The sequence below is a fragment of the Dama dama genome, chromosome 18, assembly GCF_033118175.1.
Source record: "Dama dama isolate Ldn47 chromosome 18, ASM3311817v1, whole genome shotgun sequence".
Taxonomy (NCBI): Eukaryota; Metazoa; Chordata; class Mammalia; order Artiodactyla; family Cervidae; genus Dama; species Dama dama.
Genome location: NC_083698.1, coordinates 54648207 through 54668618, shown reverse-complemented (window position 1 = coordinate 54668618; position 20412 = coordinate 54648207). Strand labels below are relative to the sequence as shown.

Sequence of the window (20412 nt, the reverse complement as noted above, 5' to 3'; positions counted from 1 at the left end):
GTATAACAACAAGCTATTATTTATAAGTATACAGAAATCACTACACCAATATGAAACCCTCCTGAGACTCAGATGGCATTCCCTACTCTCTAAAAAAATATTACAAATAAGGAATTTCTGCACTATGAATTATCCTTCCTGATTCTGGTTATGCTATAACAAGCTTCCACAGATCTGCTGTTTGGGGGTGCCATGTTTGTAATTATTTTTTAAAGAAAACTATCTTCTTTTTTTTACTTTATCCCTATGGATTTCCCCACATAGCACAATCCCCAAATTCTGAAAACAGCAGAAGACACCAGCTAAAAAGTCCAAAGACTCTCTCAAAATCTGCCCAAAGTATATTTTAAGATTTAGAGGGGAAAAAAAAAAAGACTTGTGCTATTTAAGTTGTTCCTGGTTTCTCTAAAAGAAATTCATTGCAAGGATTACATTTAAATCTAAGGGAGTCAGCTGAGCCTAGTTTCATGAGGTATGAAAATAGTACATGACTTGCTTTAAGAGTTGCACTAATATTCTCGGTTCAAACAGAAGGTCCAGGATATGACAAGGACACAAAATGATATCAAATCTCTTTTTTCCCTACTTTTTAGCTACAGCTATTCCTATCATAATTCAAAAGAGAATTTTAGCCAGTTTGAAAATAGATGATTTGAGAGTCTCAAAATATAAGAATCTAAGGAAATCATCCTCAAAGATAGTACCAATTAAATATATGGGATTCGTCACATGTGTTTTAGTGCATAAGTCCTATACAATAACAAAAATAATTTGGCTCTAAAAAGGGAACTTCTTTATAACAGTGACTCCATAAGAAACCTTTATGGGATATTTCAGAACATTATCAATTTGGAAATAGTAATGAAAATGTTGTCCAAAATCCACATTTTGTGGGAAACTAAGACTCAGAGAGTAATATGATTTATCTGAACCACACAGCAAAACTAGGCTTAGAAAAAAAGTTTTGCTTATTCTAGTTCCCCTTCTGTACCACTCAACTGCCTTCTATATTTCATATGAGTAAAACTTTTCTATCAAAGGAGAAATAAACAACAACAAAAGTCAGTGTGCTCATCCAGTTATAGGAAACACATTTCTGAATAGTTACTAAGATAAGTGGTGCTATATTAGTAAACATTTGGGACGAAGTAGGGTTCAGTCGTCTCCCCCTGGTGGCTCAGATGATTAGGAATCTGCTTGCAATATAGGAGACCCAGGTTTGATCTGTGGGTCGTGAAGATCCATCCCTTGGAGAAGGGAACAGCTAACCTCTCCAGTATTCTTGCCTGGAGAATTCCATGGATGAGGACTCAGTGATAGTATAAGATTAACTGAGGAATATTGAGATTTTAAGACTTTATTTGAGCAAAAATCAATTTGAATAGAGTAGAGTAAAACTGGAAGTGGTTAGGAGGCCCCATTGGCAGGAACTCAGAGAGAGGCTTTAAGAGAGAAAATGTGGAAGCAAAGAAAGCAGTGATTGGCTATAGTTTAAAGTCTGCTGAGCTATTTGCCTTGCTGTCCTTAGCAGTTTGATTTTGTAACCTTGAGGCATTTACAGGCTTAGATTTGGGTTTGTTTACAAAGGCCACTGCAAAATTAGAGTCCTATCAGTTAATGACCTCTGTGTTTAATTAATTTAGCAGTGGATTAGAGGCAAAATAAAGGGCCTTGAATCTGAGGGGGAATAAAATGGCAAATCATGTAACCTCTTTGGCCTTAATGTGAAAATGAAGGATGATATCAGAGTCTACAAAAGGAGATGACATGAGGAATACCTGTGGCAATTTACATAAGGCATGAGACCAGCACTACATGGGACATGCTTGCCATTTATCTGTTGTTTTTAACTGCTCCTTCCACTCTCCTCCAGAGCACATCCTTCTTCCTTGCCCCATCCCATATGCAGCTCCTAGTTACCTTGGAGACTCAGTGCCTTCATAACACACTTAGGTATTCTTCCCACCTTGAAAGGAGAAAGGCCAATTAAGAGTCAGTCAAGGCCAAGGGCTTCCCTTGTTGCTCAGTTGGTAAAGAATCCACCTGCAACGTGGGAGACCTGAGTTCAACACCTGGGTTGGGAGGATCCCCTGGAGAAGGGAAAGGCTACCCGCTCCAGTATCCTGGCCTGGAGAATTCCATGGACTGTACAGTCCATGGGGTCGCAAAGAGTTGGACACAACTGACAGACTTTCACTTCACTTCAAGGCCAAGGAAGAGAGACCTCACTGTGGAAGGTCCCTAGACTGAGATGGCAGTGGGGGAATTTGCTTTAGAAAGAATACTTAAGTCAAAGTCAAAGTGTTAGTCGCTCAGTCATGTCTAAGAACATAGTTGTTACTGCTTAGTTGCTAAGTCATGACTTCTGCAACCCCGTGGACCCCGTGGACTGTAGCCCACCAGGCTCCTCTGTCCATAGGATTTCTCAGGCAAGAAAACTGGAGTGGGTTGTCATTTCCTTCTCCGACCCAGGGAATGAATCTGCATCTCCCGCATTGTAGGCGGATTCTTTACCACTTGAGCCACTAAGGTCTCTGCAGATTTTCAACACCCTTCTAAAATGAACCACTTTGCCTGAATCATTTCACTTCTGAGGACCTTCACTACCTCATTTCTAAGAAAGGATGCAATAGATGGTTCAGAGAACCGTGGTCTTTGGAGCCTCTTCAGGATCAGATGTAAAACCAGACTGGGTGGCATTTAAATATTTCCACAAATCTGACTCTCCTCCACCATCCACCTGTCATGTTAATCAGAATAGATCTTCTTTCCTATGTTTGACCTACTGTGAGCCTAGGTTAGACGTTATTTAAACAAAGGGTTTCATAACTGAGATGAGGTTAAGAATCAATAGATCTCTATGCCCATTTCTAGCTAAAAATTTCTATGACATCAAAAATACTCTAATTTAATAAAGGACTGATGCTGAAGCTGAAACTCCAATACTTTGGCCATCTCATGCAAAGAGTTGACTCACTGGAAAAGACCCTGATGCTGTGAGGGATTGGGGGAAGGAGGAGAAGGGGACGACAGAGGATGAGATGGTTGGATTGCATCACTGACTCAATGGACATCAGTTTGAGTAAACTCTGGGAGTCAGTGATGGACAGGGAGGCCTGGCGTGCTGCAGTCCATGGGGTCGCAAAGAGTCGGACACGACTGAGCAACTAAACTGAACTGAACTGAACTGAATATGATGCTAAGTTTACTGAGGTGGCTGAAACTTTAATATTATTAAAAATCCATATCCTTCAAATTAGCAAAAAAAAACCATCATAAGGCACATATTGTTCATATACCAATATTAATAGTTACTAGCAACTCATTTTTTCCATTTATTTATTTATTCCATCAAGGGACCTAATTCAGGTAATTTACTTACCCAGTGGTTAGTGTACCTCAATATGATGACTAAAGTAACTCTCTTCTTCATTTACTGACTAGATATAAATATAAAATGAAATAGGAATAATGGCAGGTAATCAATCTGATAGCGTTAAAAAAAACCCATAATGACTAAAATTCAGTGATCCTAATGTGTTTAAGACATAGAACTACAGCACTAACTATAAACAAGTGATCAATTAAATACAAAGGTTAAAACTCCTTACCCACAGCTACATTTTAGATATTTTTAAAAATATTTTTCATGTTCAGAGTAGTATCATATAAGCTTAGAATATGAAAAAAACCTTAATGATCATACAACCATTTTCTAAATTCTAATGATCAATAACTTGGGGCATAGGAAAGTAAGATGCTGTGTCCTCAATCACACAATCACCTAGTAAACTTGATCCATATTTCATAATGCAAAGCAAATTTTCTTCCTGTTTATCAATTTTTTATTAACAGCTAAATATTTTAAGTTGGCATTCATTAAACTACTCTAAATAGTCACCATTATCCACTCCCTGAATGTTGACATAGAACAATTATGTTCTGAAAAACTGGAAAATAAATATTTCTCAAGAAAAAAACAATAACCTTTTATACGGATGCATTTGGTGTAGTCCAACAATACCTTTGGGATACAGAACCTTCAATTAGAATTGAAGAAAGACTGAATCTTAGAACAAAGGAATGTAAAGTCAGATAATGGGAGAATAGAATTCAAGTTCTTTACACAAATGAACTTAGCTAGCAATTTGCTATAGAAGAAACAGAAAAACTGGGCTTTAATGTAGCCATAGCAACCTCCTATCTTTAACAATTTTTTAACTTAAGCATCCAAATGTTTCGCTTCTTCAGACTCTGCAGTCTTTATAATACACATAATGAGGTACGGGGAAGAAGCCACACTTTGTTCTTAAGCTTTACGATTGTAAAAATTCACCTGAAAGATACTGGATATGAAATCTTCTTACCCACGTGTTTCCCCACTACTTCAGTTAAGTTTTTATAAGCATTATAAAAGAATGCAGAAGGCTCAAGTTACTTGTGCTGGGTGGAGAGACCTAGGAATCCCTCCTCCTCTGTGTATCTGCAGAGCAGTGCAGATGCTACTGTTACAAGTCAGCTCTACAGTGCGGCGTCCTCTGTTCTCTTCTCCTTCAGTAACCCCGAGAACTTGGTGAACAGACAATTTATCTTATTTATTGTTGACTTTGCAGTGCCTACAACAGTGTCTGCCAAAAAGGAGGTGTCTGGTCAATGTTTCAGAAACGGAGAAAAACAGAAGCTAAAGAATGAAGATCTCTTTTACCAAGGAAAAACTAGTTTTTGGTCTCAAAAATTCCATGTATAATTTATAGCTAGAAACTATTTCTATTTTTATTTTAAAGAAATCTAAAGTTATGAATGTCCACAAATATTAAAAAATATCCTTAAGGTATGAGAATTCTTAAAATTGCTTTCTTTGAATGGCCGAAACTGGGAGTTTTACACTGCTGGTCAGAGTCTAATTTGCACATATTATTTAATTTAAAACATATAAAACACTGGCGGGGGATTTTTGTTGTTGTTGTTTAATTTTTTAAATATAAATTTATTTATTTTAATTGGAGGCTAATTACTTTACAATATTGTAGTGGTTTTGCCATACATTGACATGAATCCACCACAGGTGCACATGTGTTCCCCATCCAGAACCCCCGCTCCCACCTCCCTCCCCATTCCATCCCTCTGGGTCATCCCAGTGTACCAGCCCCGAGCACCCTGTCTCATGGATCGAACCTGGACTGGGATCTGTTTCACATATGATAATATACATGTTTCAATGTCATTCTCCCAAATATCAGGCAAAAATGACATGGGGAAGCCAACAGGAAAAAAATAAAGATGCTATGAGAAAAATTTCGTCTTAAAATGCCTTTTAAATTAAAAAATAAAAAGTCTTCTGAATTTGCCAACCCCCAAAAAGGCCTTACGTACACTGCCAATTACACTTTGTCAAAGAAAAATCATTTTTAATCTTTCAATTCTTAAAAATCTTATGAAATGTAATGACTAGAAATGAAAGCACAATGACTGATACAGTAGGCTCTCAGCAAATACTTACTGAAAGACTGAATGGAAGAATAAATGAAAAAGTAGATAGATAGTAAACTCTAGTAGGGTTTGCCTTTAGACTTGTATGAGTCATTCATTCAAGTCATTTAAAAGAGCCTTGATATAATACATTTCATTGAGATGTCAGTTTTCATTCCTGGTGACATTTCACTAACAATGTCTTCTGAAATTGTATAATATTCAATTATAGCTTATCTTTGCTTTAATATATGGAAGATTCTGTTGCCATTAAAACTAAAAGGAAGTATAAACATGACCTTACAAAGAAGCTTTAAATGAAAAAGCAACTGAAATGAGCAATAGTTAAGTATGAATTGGTTCTCAGCTCCTAAGTATGACCACATATATGATGTGTACATTAACAACAGGAAATCATTTAATGAAGATGTATCTACAATTATTAAGTTTTATTGCATATGGCTTACTTTATTTTGAAGAAGAGGACAATGTTTTATCTATACATTATGTACTTTATAAACATCCATCCATTCATACATTCATCTATCATAAAGTATTTATTTGAAGGCTTATTATATCCCAGTCTCAATACAAGGTTCCAGATCATCTTCCCAAGCAACAGTCCTGAAATCTTTAAACCTAACTTGAAATACTGATATTTTCAAGTATAATTTTCCTATTCCTTAGAAGAAAAAAAAATCCCAGCAAATTGATGGAGTATAGGAAATTAAGTAAATATATCAATAATTGTATAATACAAATTTTCTAAGTTTGAAAAAATTTTTCAGAGACTTTCTCTTTTTACTTCAATATATTTAAAAAGGAAAGATGAGGGAGAAGAAGGATAAAAGTAAGAGGATTTAGGGCACATACATTAAAATTCTCAAAAAGTGAAGATGGGATGCTGGTCCATTTATTTTTTTTTTTTAATCTTTTTTTTTTAATTAGTTGGAGGCCAATCACTTCACAACATTTCAGTGGGTTTTGTCATACATTGATATGAATCAGCCATGGATTTACACGTATTCCCCATCCCGATCCCCGCTTAATGACATAACTAGTTTGTTAATTAAAACAAAAAATTTTTACACCAATGCATGTAAAAGCAACGTCACCAATATAATTACTATCTAGCCCAAGTCTCAAAATTGCCACCAACAAACACCATTTTCTCACTGATAAAACTAAGGTGTACCTAAAGACCAGCTATGTTTTAAAATTGGTGCTAGTAAAGTAAACCATTTTCTGTTTTCCCAATGGAAACTTTGCAGTATAATTGTGATATTTCTTTCTAACTGTCAAACAATAAGAAAAAAATTCTGTAAAAATTTGGGGGCATATCTTTTCCTCTTTATTTTTTTTTTCTATGTTGCTAATTGTAAGTTGAAAGTGAAAGTCGCTCTGTCATGTTCAACTCTTTGCAACGCCATGGACTATAGAGTCCATGGAATTCTCCAGGCCAAAATACTGGAGTGAGTAGTCTTTTCCTTCTCCAGGGGATCTTCCCAACCCAGGGATTGAACCCAGATCTCCCGCATCGCTGGAGGATTCTCTACCAGCTGAGCCACAAGGGAAGCCTAAGTATGCTGGAGTGGGTAGCCTATCCCTTCTCCAGCAGATCTTCCCGACCCAGGAATCAAACTGGGGTCTCCTGCATTTCAGGCGATGACCTTGAAACAGATTACACAGGGATTTTAACCACGCTTTTTGGTGTTGAAAGTTACTTAAGGACAAAAAGTCATTTTAATCACTAGTCCATGTGCTATCATCTAACACAAGTTATAGAAAGACAATTGTGAATGATCATGTAGCAAACATTTGTCTAATGACCTACATACTGGCCGAGGCGCTAATCAACCAATCAAGTACACTAATATAATCAAATCAGAAGGACGCTGAGCACAGTTCCCAACAAGAATAATAGTGACCTCATAATTTAGAAAGTAGCAATCTAAAAATCTTATACCTAGTAAGGAAATAGTCTAATAACCTAATGTCTAGCAATAATCTATTGTCTAATAATTTTATGGCAAGTAAGGGGAAAAAGAAGTGTAAACAAATAATTATCATGACACAGATGAGAAATGACCAAGAATAAATCTGGAAAAAGTTTCCCACAATAAGCTTTTGGGGGCTGAGGCCATGCTAAAGGCCATGAGGCTCAAGAGGTTCAGTTTCCTGTGATGATATTTGCTCTTTACTAAAGCAAGCATGTCAGACTATCATGTCTGATGACAATAATAAGAAGTCTAACCTAAATTCCCTGCCCCGACTCTCTATTCACAAACAAACTGCAGGTTCATAATTTGTACTGCCAAGTATATTTTTAAAATGAAGCAAAAGCATTGACTGGCAGATTCAGGTATTAACATTTGTACTCTTGATAGTCATATTCCTCACTGTAATGTGTTGGGATTTGGGTCTTGTCCTTTGTGAGTCTGTTTAGTGTGAATCACACCCTGCTCACTATTAGTAGACTGATAATATTAATATTCTAAATTTGAAAAGCTGAAGACAAAGGTAATGGCAGCCCATCGTAAGAAATAAATCACTGCACTACCTTTGTCAATATGATTTCATCACATGTTTACATGTGTAGGCAACATGCCTTACTAGAAAGAGCTGCAGGCCTAAAGATAAAGCCTGGATTCTAATTCCACCTCATCAATTATTAGCTGTGTGATTCCAGGCAGATAGATTGTCAATAGCCTTGTCAAAAACAAAAACAAAAACAAAAACAGTGGTTAAAATCCCTCTGCAATCTGTTTCAAAGTCATTAATAACATAAAATAAACAATGGATATCAAAGGTCTTTGAAAACTGCAAAGCACTAATATGTAAGATGTTATTACTGCCTTACTCTCCTGCAAACAATCCATGCCAAATAATCCATTAGTGAAAGTATCATCATCATTTACAAAGACATGAAAAAAAAAAATCAATATTACAATAAAGGCAAAATTTACACATCCTCTGTTGTACTTCCCATACTGACAATTTCTTCCTACGGACCTGGAAAAATAAAACTCAAATGTGTTCAGTACTTTCAGAACTCTCCTTATTTTCAAAAGCTTACAGAACAAATATAGTTCAGAATAAATGTATTTCAAAAGAAACGTTCAGATTTGGTTGTTTTTGGCATGTGACTATGGCAAAATGAAAAAATGAGGTCAGAAAAGAGTTTCTAATTAAAGATACATATAAATTTAAGAAAACACAAGAATTTTAAAACAAAAAATGGCATTAGGTTAAGATCCCCCCCAAAAGAATGTTTTACCTTGAACATTTCTAATCCTTTAGTTAACATAAAGGAGAATATAGGTTTCTCTTTGATAGAGAAACTGGATCTAACTGATTAATTGCCTGAAATTATGATTGCTCAGTTCACAACTGAGTTATTAACATTTGTGGCAACACACTGAAATATCTTTTATACTTTGTACCTAGGCTTTTTCTTCATTTTGAAAATAGAGATGCAATAGCTTTCTATTTCAAATTCTATCCTGATACCTCTCCCTATTTACATGTGTCACCCTTGAAAGACTGAAAACTTATGAAGAGAAGAAATCATATCTAAGTCATCCTTTTATCCTCTGACTATGAACCCAAACTGACACATAATAGGTGTTCATTAAATTTTGACTGAATTAATTAAGGAATAAATTAAGATATAATATTAGATGACTTTTCTTTAAAATCTAGCTCTTTTATATTACACTCAAATATAAAGCTTGAATTTTAGCAATAAAGTTAACACCTATTCTGTATAGTAGATTTATGTGCACTAAACCAGCTAGATTTGAAATTAGGAAATTAAACCAAGCTGCTTAAATTGTATATCGAAAGATGAATATATATATTTATTAATGTAATTCACTTATCAGTTCACTGAAAACCTTTCTTGAGCATCTACTGTGTTCTAATTACCATGCCCAGGAGCTGGGGTTGCAAAATCAGGCAGATCTCAGGCTTGCAAGGAAGTGAGTGTCTGAGGAGAGAGAAAATCAACTAAAAATTCTAACAGAGATGTGTGCTAGGGCCTTGGAACCACCCTGTACTAGCAGGAAGCTAGGTACAACTTGGGGGGGAGGAGTTACATGGAAGGCTTCCTAGAGAGGTGATGCTTGAACTGAAGGTTGATAAAACAGCAAGAATTAACTTAAAACAAAGAAACAGGCAATCCAGGCAGAGAGAAGAAGTTGAGGCATCTATAGTTCTACAGGCAGAGAGAAGGCTGCATGCAGGAGAATGGCAGAAGATGACAAGAAATACAGAGAAAAAGAGGAGGGACCCCAGATCATGGAAGTCTAAGGATTTATAAGGTGTCTTCAGGGAAGAAGCAGTTGTATTAAATTCTTTCAAGGGGCTTAGAGGTTACTTAAAACAGATTAAGAATAATAATATCTGAGGAGTATTTTATAAAAAAAAGGAATTCTGATCATTAAATAGGTGAAGTAATTTTAAAAAAAAGATACTTAATTCAGGATAACTTAGTAGTTATCTGAACTTCATGATCCAGTTTTATCAAATGTCTTAGTTTATAAGAGGAGGATAAGATGTGACTTCGAACTGTAAATTTTTCACAAGTTTTAAAACCAAGGAATTTTTTAATTAAATTAAAAAAAAAAGGTTTATCTCTCTGTGGAAGCTATATCTCCAAATATATTTATCTCTGTCACTGAAATACCCATGTTAGCGTCAGTCAGCAATGCCATCATGAATGTCAATACTGGGCAGAGATGAAAGAACAGTATTCACAGACTGATTATTCAGCAGAGTTACTCCTGGTAGGCACAATCTCAGAATGAACAGGGCAAACGTGCTCCAGCTGTCCCGTACATTTGCAGGGAGAACTCACCAGCAGTCTAAGAGGTGGAGTGGACATCTGAAAGTTGTGGGGTATTTTATAATACAGCACATATCAAAATTGCAACTGGATTTTGCAGTTGCTTATTATTACAACAAAGACATCAGTAACCCTTTAAAAGAAGGTATAGCTAAGTGTCTGTTTTACTGATGTGATAAAGTTATTTTTTAATTGCTGTAACTAATGGAATGTAAGTTATTTTCAGGGGATAATAAAATGGTCTAACATTAATCTGAATTTCAGCTAAGCGTGACAATATACAAGTGCATCTACAGCAAGTTAGACAATCTTTTCCAAAGACTACAAAATACAAATCACTTTATACAAAGGAGACTTTGGAAAGAAGTATGAATGAAAATGGAAAATTCAGCTAAATACCACAATTTCTACATCATTTTATAATTTTGTTTCTAACTGTCTTCTCCTGGAAACCTGAGGAATCACAGTCTAACTCATTTGATTTTTAACTGAACAGCATTATTTATTTATTGTTTATTTATAACCTTTTAATTTTGCCTCTCTAAGAGAAAATAAAAAAGCCATCACTGAAAGGTTTTCTCCTCCCCCCCCACTGTAATTGTCAAATAGAACAACAAATAATAGCTTATAATAACAAACAATAAAACAAGCAAAGATTTGAAAAACAGAGAAAAATTCTTTATGTTTAATGTAACTTAAGTCTTCTAAAGATACAGTTTCGCAGCCTGTCCAATGTCTGGGCCAGTTACTACTAAGGGCAGTCATAACAGGGAATAAAGTCATCAAAACATATTGAATTAACTGTAAAGTAAGACTATTATATGTAAGAATCATAATTAGTTAATGGGTATTGTATTTTTTCCTTTGGACTAATTATTTTTCTTTTTTCTTTTATATTTTACTTTATTATAGTTAGCATCATGCTGCTATTCCTGCAAGTACTGAACAAGCATGGGATGTGAATATTATACTCCTAAATAAATGAATTGCCTAATTTCCTGTGACCATCTATACATACTCCATCTTCAAAAGTTAAATCCATATTCTATCATAAAGGAGACAGAAGCCTTTTCTCCAATATGCATGGCATTTCTGGACAATGCAACTGTGGCACTGGCACTTATTTCCATGAAGAAAATCTTTGCCGTTCTCTGGCATTCATCATTTGACAAAAGCAACTATTTTTTTTATCAATCAGCTCTTACTGATCTTACTAGCAGTGACCGTGGAATCCTTAAGGGCCCATTAAATTTCTGAAGAAGAAAGCTAAGATGAAGGACCTGCCACTCCAAATTCATGTGCTACTTGGCCTAGTTATCACTACCCTAGTACAAGCTGTAGATAAAAAAGCAGATTGCCCACAGTTATGTACATGTGAAATCCGGCCCTGGTTTACACCTCGATCCATTTATATGGAGGCATCTACAGTGGATTGTAATGATTTAGGTCTTTCAAATTTCCCAGCCGGACTGCCTGCTGACACACAGATTCTGCTACTACAGACTAACAATATTGCAAAAATTGAATACTCCATAGACTTTCCAGTAAACCTTACTGGCCTGGACTTATCTCAAAACAACTTATCTTCAGTCACCAACATTAATGTAAAAAAGATGCCTCAGCTTCTTTCTGTATATCTAGAAGAAAACAAACTTACTGAGCTGCCTGAAAAATGTCTGTCTGGACTAAGCAACTTACAAGAACTCTATATTAATCACAACTTGCTTTCTACAATTTCACCAGGAGCCTTTATTGGCCTACATAATCTTCTTCGACTTCATCTCAATTCAAACAGATTGCAGATGATCAACAGTAAGTGGTTTGAGGCTCTTCCCAATCTGGAGATTCTGATGATTGGGGAAAATCCAATCATCAGAATCAAAGATATGAACTTTAAGCCTCTTATCAATCTTCGAAGCCTGGTTATAGCTGGTATAAACCTCACAGAAATACCAGATAACGCCTTGGTTGGACTTGAAAACTTAGAAAGCATTTCTTTTTATGACAACAGGCTTATTAAAGTGCCCAATGTTGCTCTTCAAAAAGCAGTTAACCTCAAATTTTTGGATCTAAATAAAAATCCCATTAACAGAATACGGAGGGGAGATTTTAGCAATATGCTACACTTAAAAGAGTTGGGAATAAACAATATGCCTGAGCTGATTTCCATCGACAGTCTTGCTGTGGATAACTTGCCAGATTTAAGAAAAATAGAAGCTACTAACAACCCCAGGTTGTCTTACATTCACCCAAATGCATTCTTCCGGCTGCCCAAGCTGGAATCACTTATGCTCAACAGCAACGCCCTTAGCGCCCTGTACCAGGGTACGGTTGAGTCTCTGCCAAACCTCAAGGAAGTCAGCATACACAGCAATCCGATCAGATGTGACTGTGTCATCCGCTGGATTAATATGAACAAAACCAACATTCGATTTATGGAGCCAGAGTCACTGTTCTGTGTGGACCCGCCCGAATTCCAAGGCCAGAATGTGCGGCAGGTGCATTTTAGGGAAATGATGGAAATCTGTCTCCCTCTTATAGCTCCTGAGAGTTTTCCTTCCAACCTGGATTTAGAAGCTGGGAGTTACGTTTCCTTACACTGCAGAGCTACCGCAGAGCCGCAGCCTGAAATCTACTGGATAACACCTTCTGGTAAAAAACTCTTGCCGAATACTCTAACAGACAAGTTCTATGTCCATTCTGAAGGCACCCTTGACATAAGTGGCATCACCCCAGCAGAAGCGGGTATATATACTTGCATAGCAACTAACCTGGTGGGTGCTGACTTGAAGTCTGTTATGATCAAAGTGGATGGCTCTCTTCCCCAGGATAACAATGGGTCCTTGAATATTAAAATAAAAGATGTTCAGGCTAATTCAGTTCTGGTGTCTTGGAAAGCAAGTTCTAAAATTCTCAAATCCAGTATTAAGTGGACAGCCTTTGTCAAGGCTGAGAATTCCCATGCTGCTCAAAGTGCGCGAATACCATCTGATGTCAAGGTGTATAATCTTACTCATCTGAACCCAGCAACTGAGTATAAGATTTGTATCGATATCCCTACCATCTATCAAAAAAGCAGAAAACAATGTGTAAATGTCACCACAAAAGGTTTGGACCCTGATCAAAAAGAGTATGAAAAGAATAACACCACAACATTTATGGCTTGCCTTGGAGGCTCTCTGGGGATTATTGGTGTGATATGTCTTTTCATCTTCCTCTCTCAAGAAGTCAACTGTGATGGTGGGCATAACTATGTAAGGAATTACTTACAGAAACCAACTTTTGCATTCAATGAGCTTTACCCTCCTCTGATCAACCTCTGGGAAACAGGCAAAGAAAAAGGTACAGCACTGGAAGTAAAAGCAACTGTTATAGGCGTGCCAACTAACATGTCCTAAAAACAACCAACTCAATCTACTTCAAACAAAAAGTCAAAACTGTGGTTGTACTTTAAAAAAAAAAAGGCAGAGAAATATTACTTTGTAGAAAGAAGTTTAAGCTTCACCAGTGCTGCTCCTGACCATGGACATATGTACAAGTTCAGCATTTTAATTAACTGGCTTCAAAGGGTACTGTGGCAACCAAATCAAATAAATCCGTTTTCTAGACCTTTCATGTAACTTTTCTGTCTGGACTACAGTTAAAGTGGACAAAAACATTTCTGTATTTTTTTTAAGTATATAAGAGTAGTTGAACTGAGCAATACCTCCTCCTGTGTTGTATTACACATATTAGCCACGAGTTTTTGCAGTGACCCGATAAACTTGAATTGACACGTGGTGTAATAAAATGGACAAATTCTGTAGAGTAGACACAGTGAGTATGTGGACCTCTTTTATAAGGAAAAATACATTTTGGATTAAAATCAGTTGCTTTTGTCTTGTTTTTGTTTCTAAATAAAGAATAATTTCTGGGAAATATCATCCGACCAGATATTTAAGTGACAGTGTTTTCAAAAGTGTTTTTCTATAATGAAATTTGGAAGGCTAAGAGTTAGACTTGTACTGGGTGATGTAACTACATATTTATAATGCACAAAAATGGATCTTGGAAGGCACTTTATCAATATTGAACAGCAATAATAATATTGTACTTAACCCCTTATTGATAAATACAAATCCTCTAGGAAATTATGTATTCACTTAAAGATTTTCTTAACAAGAAGCTTTTGGACTGGATTTAATTATTAGGTTCATGTAAAACCCAATATTTAAGGAACTGAAAGTCTTATTTTAATAATTGATAGTAACTCAATATTAGGCTGCTTCCTTTATAGAAAATATCACCAAATCTCACTAGGACTTACCTAGGTGTAATTTTCAAATCTTGTTGTGATTGTAAATAGTTAATGAGCTTCACTGCAATAACAAGCAAATAGTCTAATACTCTTCTATATTGCAAATACAGTAAGAAAACAATATATCCTATATGGCCCCCAAAGAAGCGGGTTTATATAATTGCATAGCAACTTATCCAGTTGGTATGGACTTAAAGATAGTTATGATCAAAGTGGATGGTTCTTTATCCCAGGAAAACAATAGATTTTAGAATTTTAGGAGACTACAATTTTCTGAGACTGGAATTTTTAAATTTTATCTTAAGATATACAGAATTGATAATAGAAGAAGTTCCAGAGTTAAACAGAAATTTTAGAGGACTGTTTTACTAATGAAAAGATTCTGAGACTAATTTAGAATAAAGCAAACCAAAAAAAAGTGCAGTTCTCTATGACTATATGTAAGGCACCTAAAGGAATGCAGCTTAAAAAATCAAGAATCATTGAAATACTAATATTTGTAATTTAGAATCTTATACAAAAAATACAAGAGTTTTACCTGGAAAAAACTACCAAGACTTTTTAAGGTTTTAGTCATATTTACAAACAAAAATCCATAGTTCTACCCCCCAAAAATGTATCTATATACAAATAAAACATCCTGAAACTATTTTTTAAAAAAACACCAACAGTAATAAGCCTTACTTTCTACATGCAAATTTCTTATCTCTACAAGGCTTCCTTGTTAATTGCTACTTTAACTGTTCATAATCAATTGCTTAACTGCTCTTATAGAAGCTTCCTTCCTATTACCAACATGTCACTGGCCTGTAAACATCTCTAGCACTTAAGTCATATCAATTTATTTGTTAATACTAGACATTTGCTTTTGTGATAGCACTAACAGTATCTAATGAAATCCAAGCTGTTAATGCAATGCTTGAAAGTAATTGTTATGAATTCTTTAATACAAAAGGACAAACTGTGTTAATTTTACCACAAACAAAATATGAAACTTGCTAATACAGTGTGTTGCCCAAACACAAATTTTACAACCTGATGAATCACTATCACAGAGAGGCTGACATTAGAATTTATCAGCAAGACACGCTCATACATCACAAGAGGTTTCAGCACCATGGACAGAGCTTTTTAAGAGCCAGGCTATTTATCAAAAATATAGGAGCTGAAATATGACCTGATAGGATGCAGGTATTGTATAGGTCAGCAAGAACTTGCTTAGGTACCTTGTATATGTCTATCTGCATGAAGAACTATAACAAACATATGGGGAAGCTGAGAATCCATTTCAAGCTACATTTTTCTTAGAGAAATTGCAGTAAATACGTATTCTGAATAGATACCTTACAGTGAGCACAGAAATTAAGTATTTCTGTTACAGCTGAATAAATACAGATGCTCAAAGCAAATCATGATCCTATTTCCTTGCTCAAATTTTAATCTAAATTTCCAGTGAGGGGGAAAAAAAAGACATTTGCTTCAACAACAGAATGGCATTTCATACTCCCTATGTTACCTCCTAAAATTCACATAAAATTAACTAAGCACTGCACAGAGTACCCAACACATGTAACTTAGAATTTGGTGATGTCATATGAATACCAATGAGAACTTTGCCTATAATACATAAAACTCCAAAGTTTATATCGCTATGGATGCCAAATGGCCCCCTCACTTGGCATAAAGGAAAACATTTTTTAGAAAAAAAAAATTTATAAATTACACTACAAAATAAATCCCAATTTTTGGAAAACAAGAATGCCTAGTTGAATACAAAACTGCATACAAACAATGTGGTGTAAAATGTGCAACTATCAACAAAGCCATGTAACAATATGTGACATATGACCAGTCAAATGTGACCATTTTGCTTAGCAAGAAATGGAATAGATTTATGATACATAGATCAGTCCTTTAATACTTATCACAGTACTTAAATTTTATTCTAATTAGATTAAAAATTAAGCAAAATTACATAACAGTAAGCATAATTTCAAAATTATAAATCCTTCATTCACTTAAATATATTTTATTTTGTTTATATTCAATATGTATGTATTGAATGGCTATTAGTCACTGGAAAAATAGAAGTGAACAGGACAAATTCACCACCATTAAGGGGCTTCTATTCAACTAGACCACATTATGATAATGTATCACTGCTTTCAAAAATACATGTTAACTGTTACCTAGTGGAGACCCAGTTTCAATCCACACCTTCACAGAATGGTTATATTCAGAAAATCAATTTTTTTCATTTGGTCTAAAATGTTTTATTTATCACATGTTGATATAGGAACTTAATTCTATTATTGCTCTTAATACACACACACTAGCCTAACACCATCCTCAGACTAGTTAACATCAAGATGCTTGTCTACTTACCATAAATTATTTCAAATCACAGAAACATAGATAACTATTATGTTTCCCCTATTCTCAACATAGATTGATTGCCCAAGAAATATGAGGAAGTTAAATTCAAGAAGGTAAATCTATCACTGCCAAAATGTTTAAGTATTTTATGAGGAAGACCAACTTACTCTATCCACTCTTATAAAATCTTACAACAGCTATGAATAGCAATTTCATAGATTAGCCTTTTGCATGAAAAATTAGAAGTGATAGGTGAGTAACCAATAAAGCAAACAACTAAAATTATATATCTCCTTAAAAAATGTTCTCACAGCTATCACAAGTAGCTGAAAAGAATTCTCATTGTATATATAACTATCAAGAACATCTTTATGTTCACTACATGCTGACTTTCTAGGAGATGAGGAATTATTAATAGTAATTATATTGTGGCTACATGTCCTTTGATTCATTCTCTGTCTTTCTGTATCTCTGTAAATTGCCAAAACAAATTCTAACAAATAAATTCAAAGTTTTTTTTTCAAAGAATATGGTTATCACAGGTAATTTAGAACATCAAACAGCCCAAATGGTCATCTGGGAATAAATCTAAACAGAAAGACTAAAATGATTTTCTCTTTAAATGTTAAAGAGAAATTTAAATTTTCTCTTTAAATTTTCAGCCATAGTTTTGCATTCTTTAATCATTATAATATTATTTTACCCCAACAAATGAATTGCTAAGCAACTCCTGTTGCTTAGGAGTATGGCAGTATTATACTGGAAAGAAATAGCCATGAAGCAAAATCAAAAACAGCCTAGAATCAAAATGCTATAATAAGTATCATGGAGGTCTGGAAAAAGAAAGAATCTGACTCTAATTTCAATACAATAGTGACCACGTCTCTGTGTTAATTTGAAAAGAGAGAACTTTACCTATTGTTAAGGGTGACCACCAACTTGATTTATATTATTTCTCTGAGGCAAGGGAAAAATAAAACACTGTTTATCCACAGAAATACAATGGAAAAATCTGAGTTAATTTTTATTTCCATGGTCTGTATATCCACTAAAGTATCCAAAATTAAAATACAAATTTTAATTATAACTAAAATATTAAAGTATTAAAATACTTTAAATTCTAATAAGTATTAAAATACAAACTTTAAAGAATAGTAGTCTTAAAATATAAATTATTACCAAAATCTGGCCTAAACATTCCATTAATGATATAGCAAAGGTCCTCTTGAATTGACTAGGAAGCATTCAGCATTCTCAAGTGAGAAGACACATGAAATTTGGAACACATGAAAAGGAAACATTTCCTTTTTATTCCTACTGAAAATAGACAAACCCATATAGATATGGATTCACTTACTCTAGTTCAGTTATACATACATCAGAGAACACTTAGCTTATCTTCGAAAAAAGCCATATGGTCAATATCAAATAAAGGGTTAGATATATCACAGATACACTGATATATAGCTTTCTCTTAAAAGTAAAGTGAGGTATTTAAGTAAGCAATGACTTAAGAACAAATTTATCACATATAACTTCCATATTAGTGTAATGTGGTCCAGAATAACAAAGCATAAAAAAATGAATTGTGGCTGACTTCAACAAGCCTTTCAGAAGGATGAATTGTTATGGCATTTGAAGTTTTCATAGTGCTTAGTGTGTATATCTTTTCTAATTCTGATATATCTTCAAGAAACTAATGGAATTCTGTGACCATTTTAAGAAAAATCCAGCTTCTCACTAAAACATATGGTTCAGTGTCTGAAGGTGTTGATTCAACATTCAGTTGTGATATTCATTTACAATGTTTACCAGCCTCTGGAACAAACAATGGAGTAAACCTTGGACATAAATTGACCCTCCTAATCCTAGAATAGAGAGAATCAGACAGTAATAAAATAATCTCCCTGTCATCTGTGGTAACAGATTCAAGGTTGATAAAGACAAATAGTTCTTAAACCAACAGAAATGTCATTATTAAAGGAATGATCAAAGAACTTACCTTACCTGCAGGTCAAGAAGCAATGGTTAGAACTGGACATGGATCAACAGACTGGACCAAATTGGAAAAGGAGTATGTCAGGGCTTATTTACCTCATATGCAGAGTACATCATGCGAAATACTGGGCTGGATGAAGCACAAGCTGGAATCAAGATTGTCGGGAGAAATACCAATAACTCAGATATGCAGATGAGACCACCCTTACGGCAGAAAGTGAAGAAATAAGAGCATCTTGATGAAAGTGAAAAAGGAGAGTGAAAAGGCTGGCTTAAAACTGAACAGTCAAAATGAAGATCGTGGCAACTGATCCCATCACTTCATGGCAAATGGATGGGGAAACAAGAAAAACAGTGACAGACTTTATTTTCTTGGGCTCAAAAATCACTGCAGATGGTGACTGCAGCCATGAAATTAAAAGACGTTTGCTCCTTGCAAGAAAAGCTATGACCGACATAGACAGCAATTAAAAAGCAGAGACATTACTTAGCAAAGGTTCATATAATCAAAATTATGGTTTTTCTAGTAGTCATGTATGGATGTAAGAGTTGGACCATAAAGTAAGCTGAGCATCAAACAATTGATGCTTTTTGAACTGTGGTGTTGGAAAAGACTTGAGAGTCCCTTCGACTGCTAGGAGATCCAACCAGTCCATCCTAAAGGAGATCAGTCCTGAATATTCACTGGACTGATGCTGAAGCTGAATCTCCAATACTTCGGCCACCTGATGTGAAGAACTGATTCACTGGAAAAGACCCGGATGCTGGGAAAGACTGAAGGCAAGAGGAGAAGGGGATGACAGAGGAGGAGGTGTTTGAATGGTATCACCGACTCGATGGATGTGAGTTTGAGCAAGTCCCAGGAGATGGCGATGGACAGGAAAGCCTGACATGTTGCTGTCCATGGGATCACAAAGAGTTGGACACGACTGAGTGACTGAACTGAGTGATGCTCAAAGACACCAAAAGAGTTCTTAAAAGAATACTATATAACACTGAAGTTCACTATCAAAACTGGGATTAAAGACAGATATCTCTGGTAAACATTCCTTTAATAATGATTACAGAGAGGAGTCACATGTTTAAGAAAAGAACAAAAAAATCATGTCTAGAAATAACTTTTTAAGATTTCTGGAATTCCCATCCCTGTTTCTTAGGCAGCTGCCAAACAAACCAACATTCATATATTGATATGATTTTCATATTAAATTCCTTATTTTATTAGAGTTAATAAAACATATTTATATATAAAATGTATTAATTTATATGATTATGTGATTCTAACTAACCAACCCAAACCTTTGAGTATAAAAGTAAGAGCCCTTAAATAGAGAAAAGAATCCACCTGCAATGCGGGATACCTGGGTTCATTCCCTGGGTTGGGAAAATCCCCTGAAGAAAGGAAAGGCTACCCACTCCAGGAACT

General features: G+C 35.1%; 2 protein-coding genes across 2 annotated transcripts in view; one reads left to right on the top strand and one right to left on the bottom strand.

The window, feature by feature from the left end:
- LRRN3 (leucine rich repeat neuronal 3) overlaps window positions 1-14183 on the top strand; it is a 39090-nt gene extending 24907 nt beyond the window's left edge. Inside the window, exon 2 of the mRNA XM_061165348.1 lies at window positions 11228-14183. Coding sequence (XP_061021331.1) covers window positions 11587-13713 — 2127 coding nt within the window. The 5' untranslated portion in view covers window positions 11228-11586 and the 3' untranslated portion in view covers window positions 13714-14183. The remainder of the gene's footprint in view (window positions 1-11227) is intronic.
- IMMP2L (inner mitochondrial membrane peptidase subunit 2) overlaps window positions 1-20412 on the bottom strand; it is a 914520-nt gene that overhangs the window by 466022 nt on the left and 428086 nt on the right. The gene's annotated exons all lie outside the window — the stretch shown is intronic.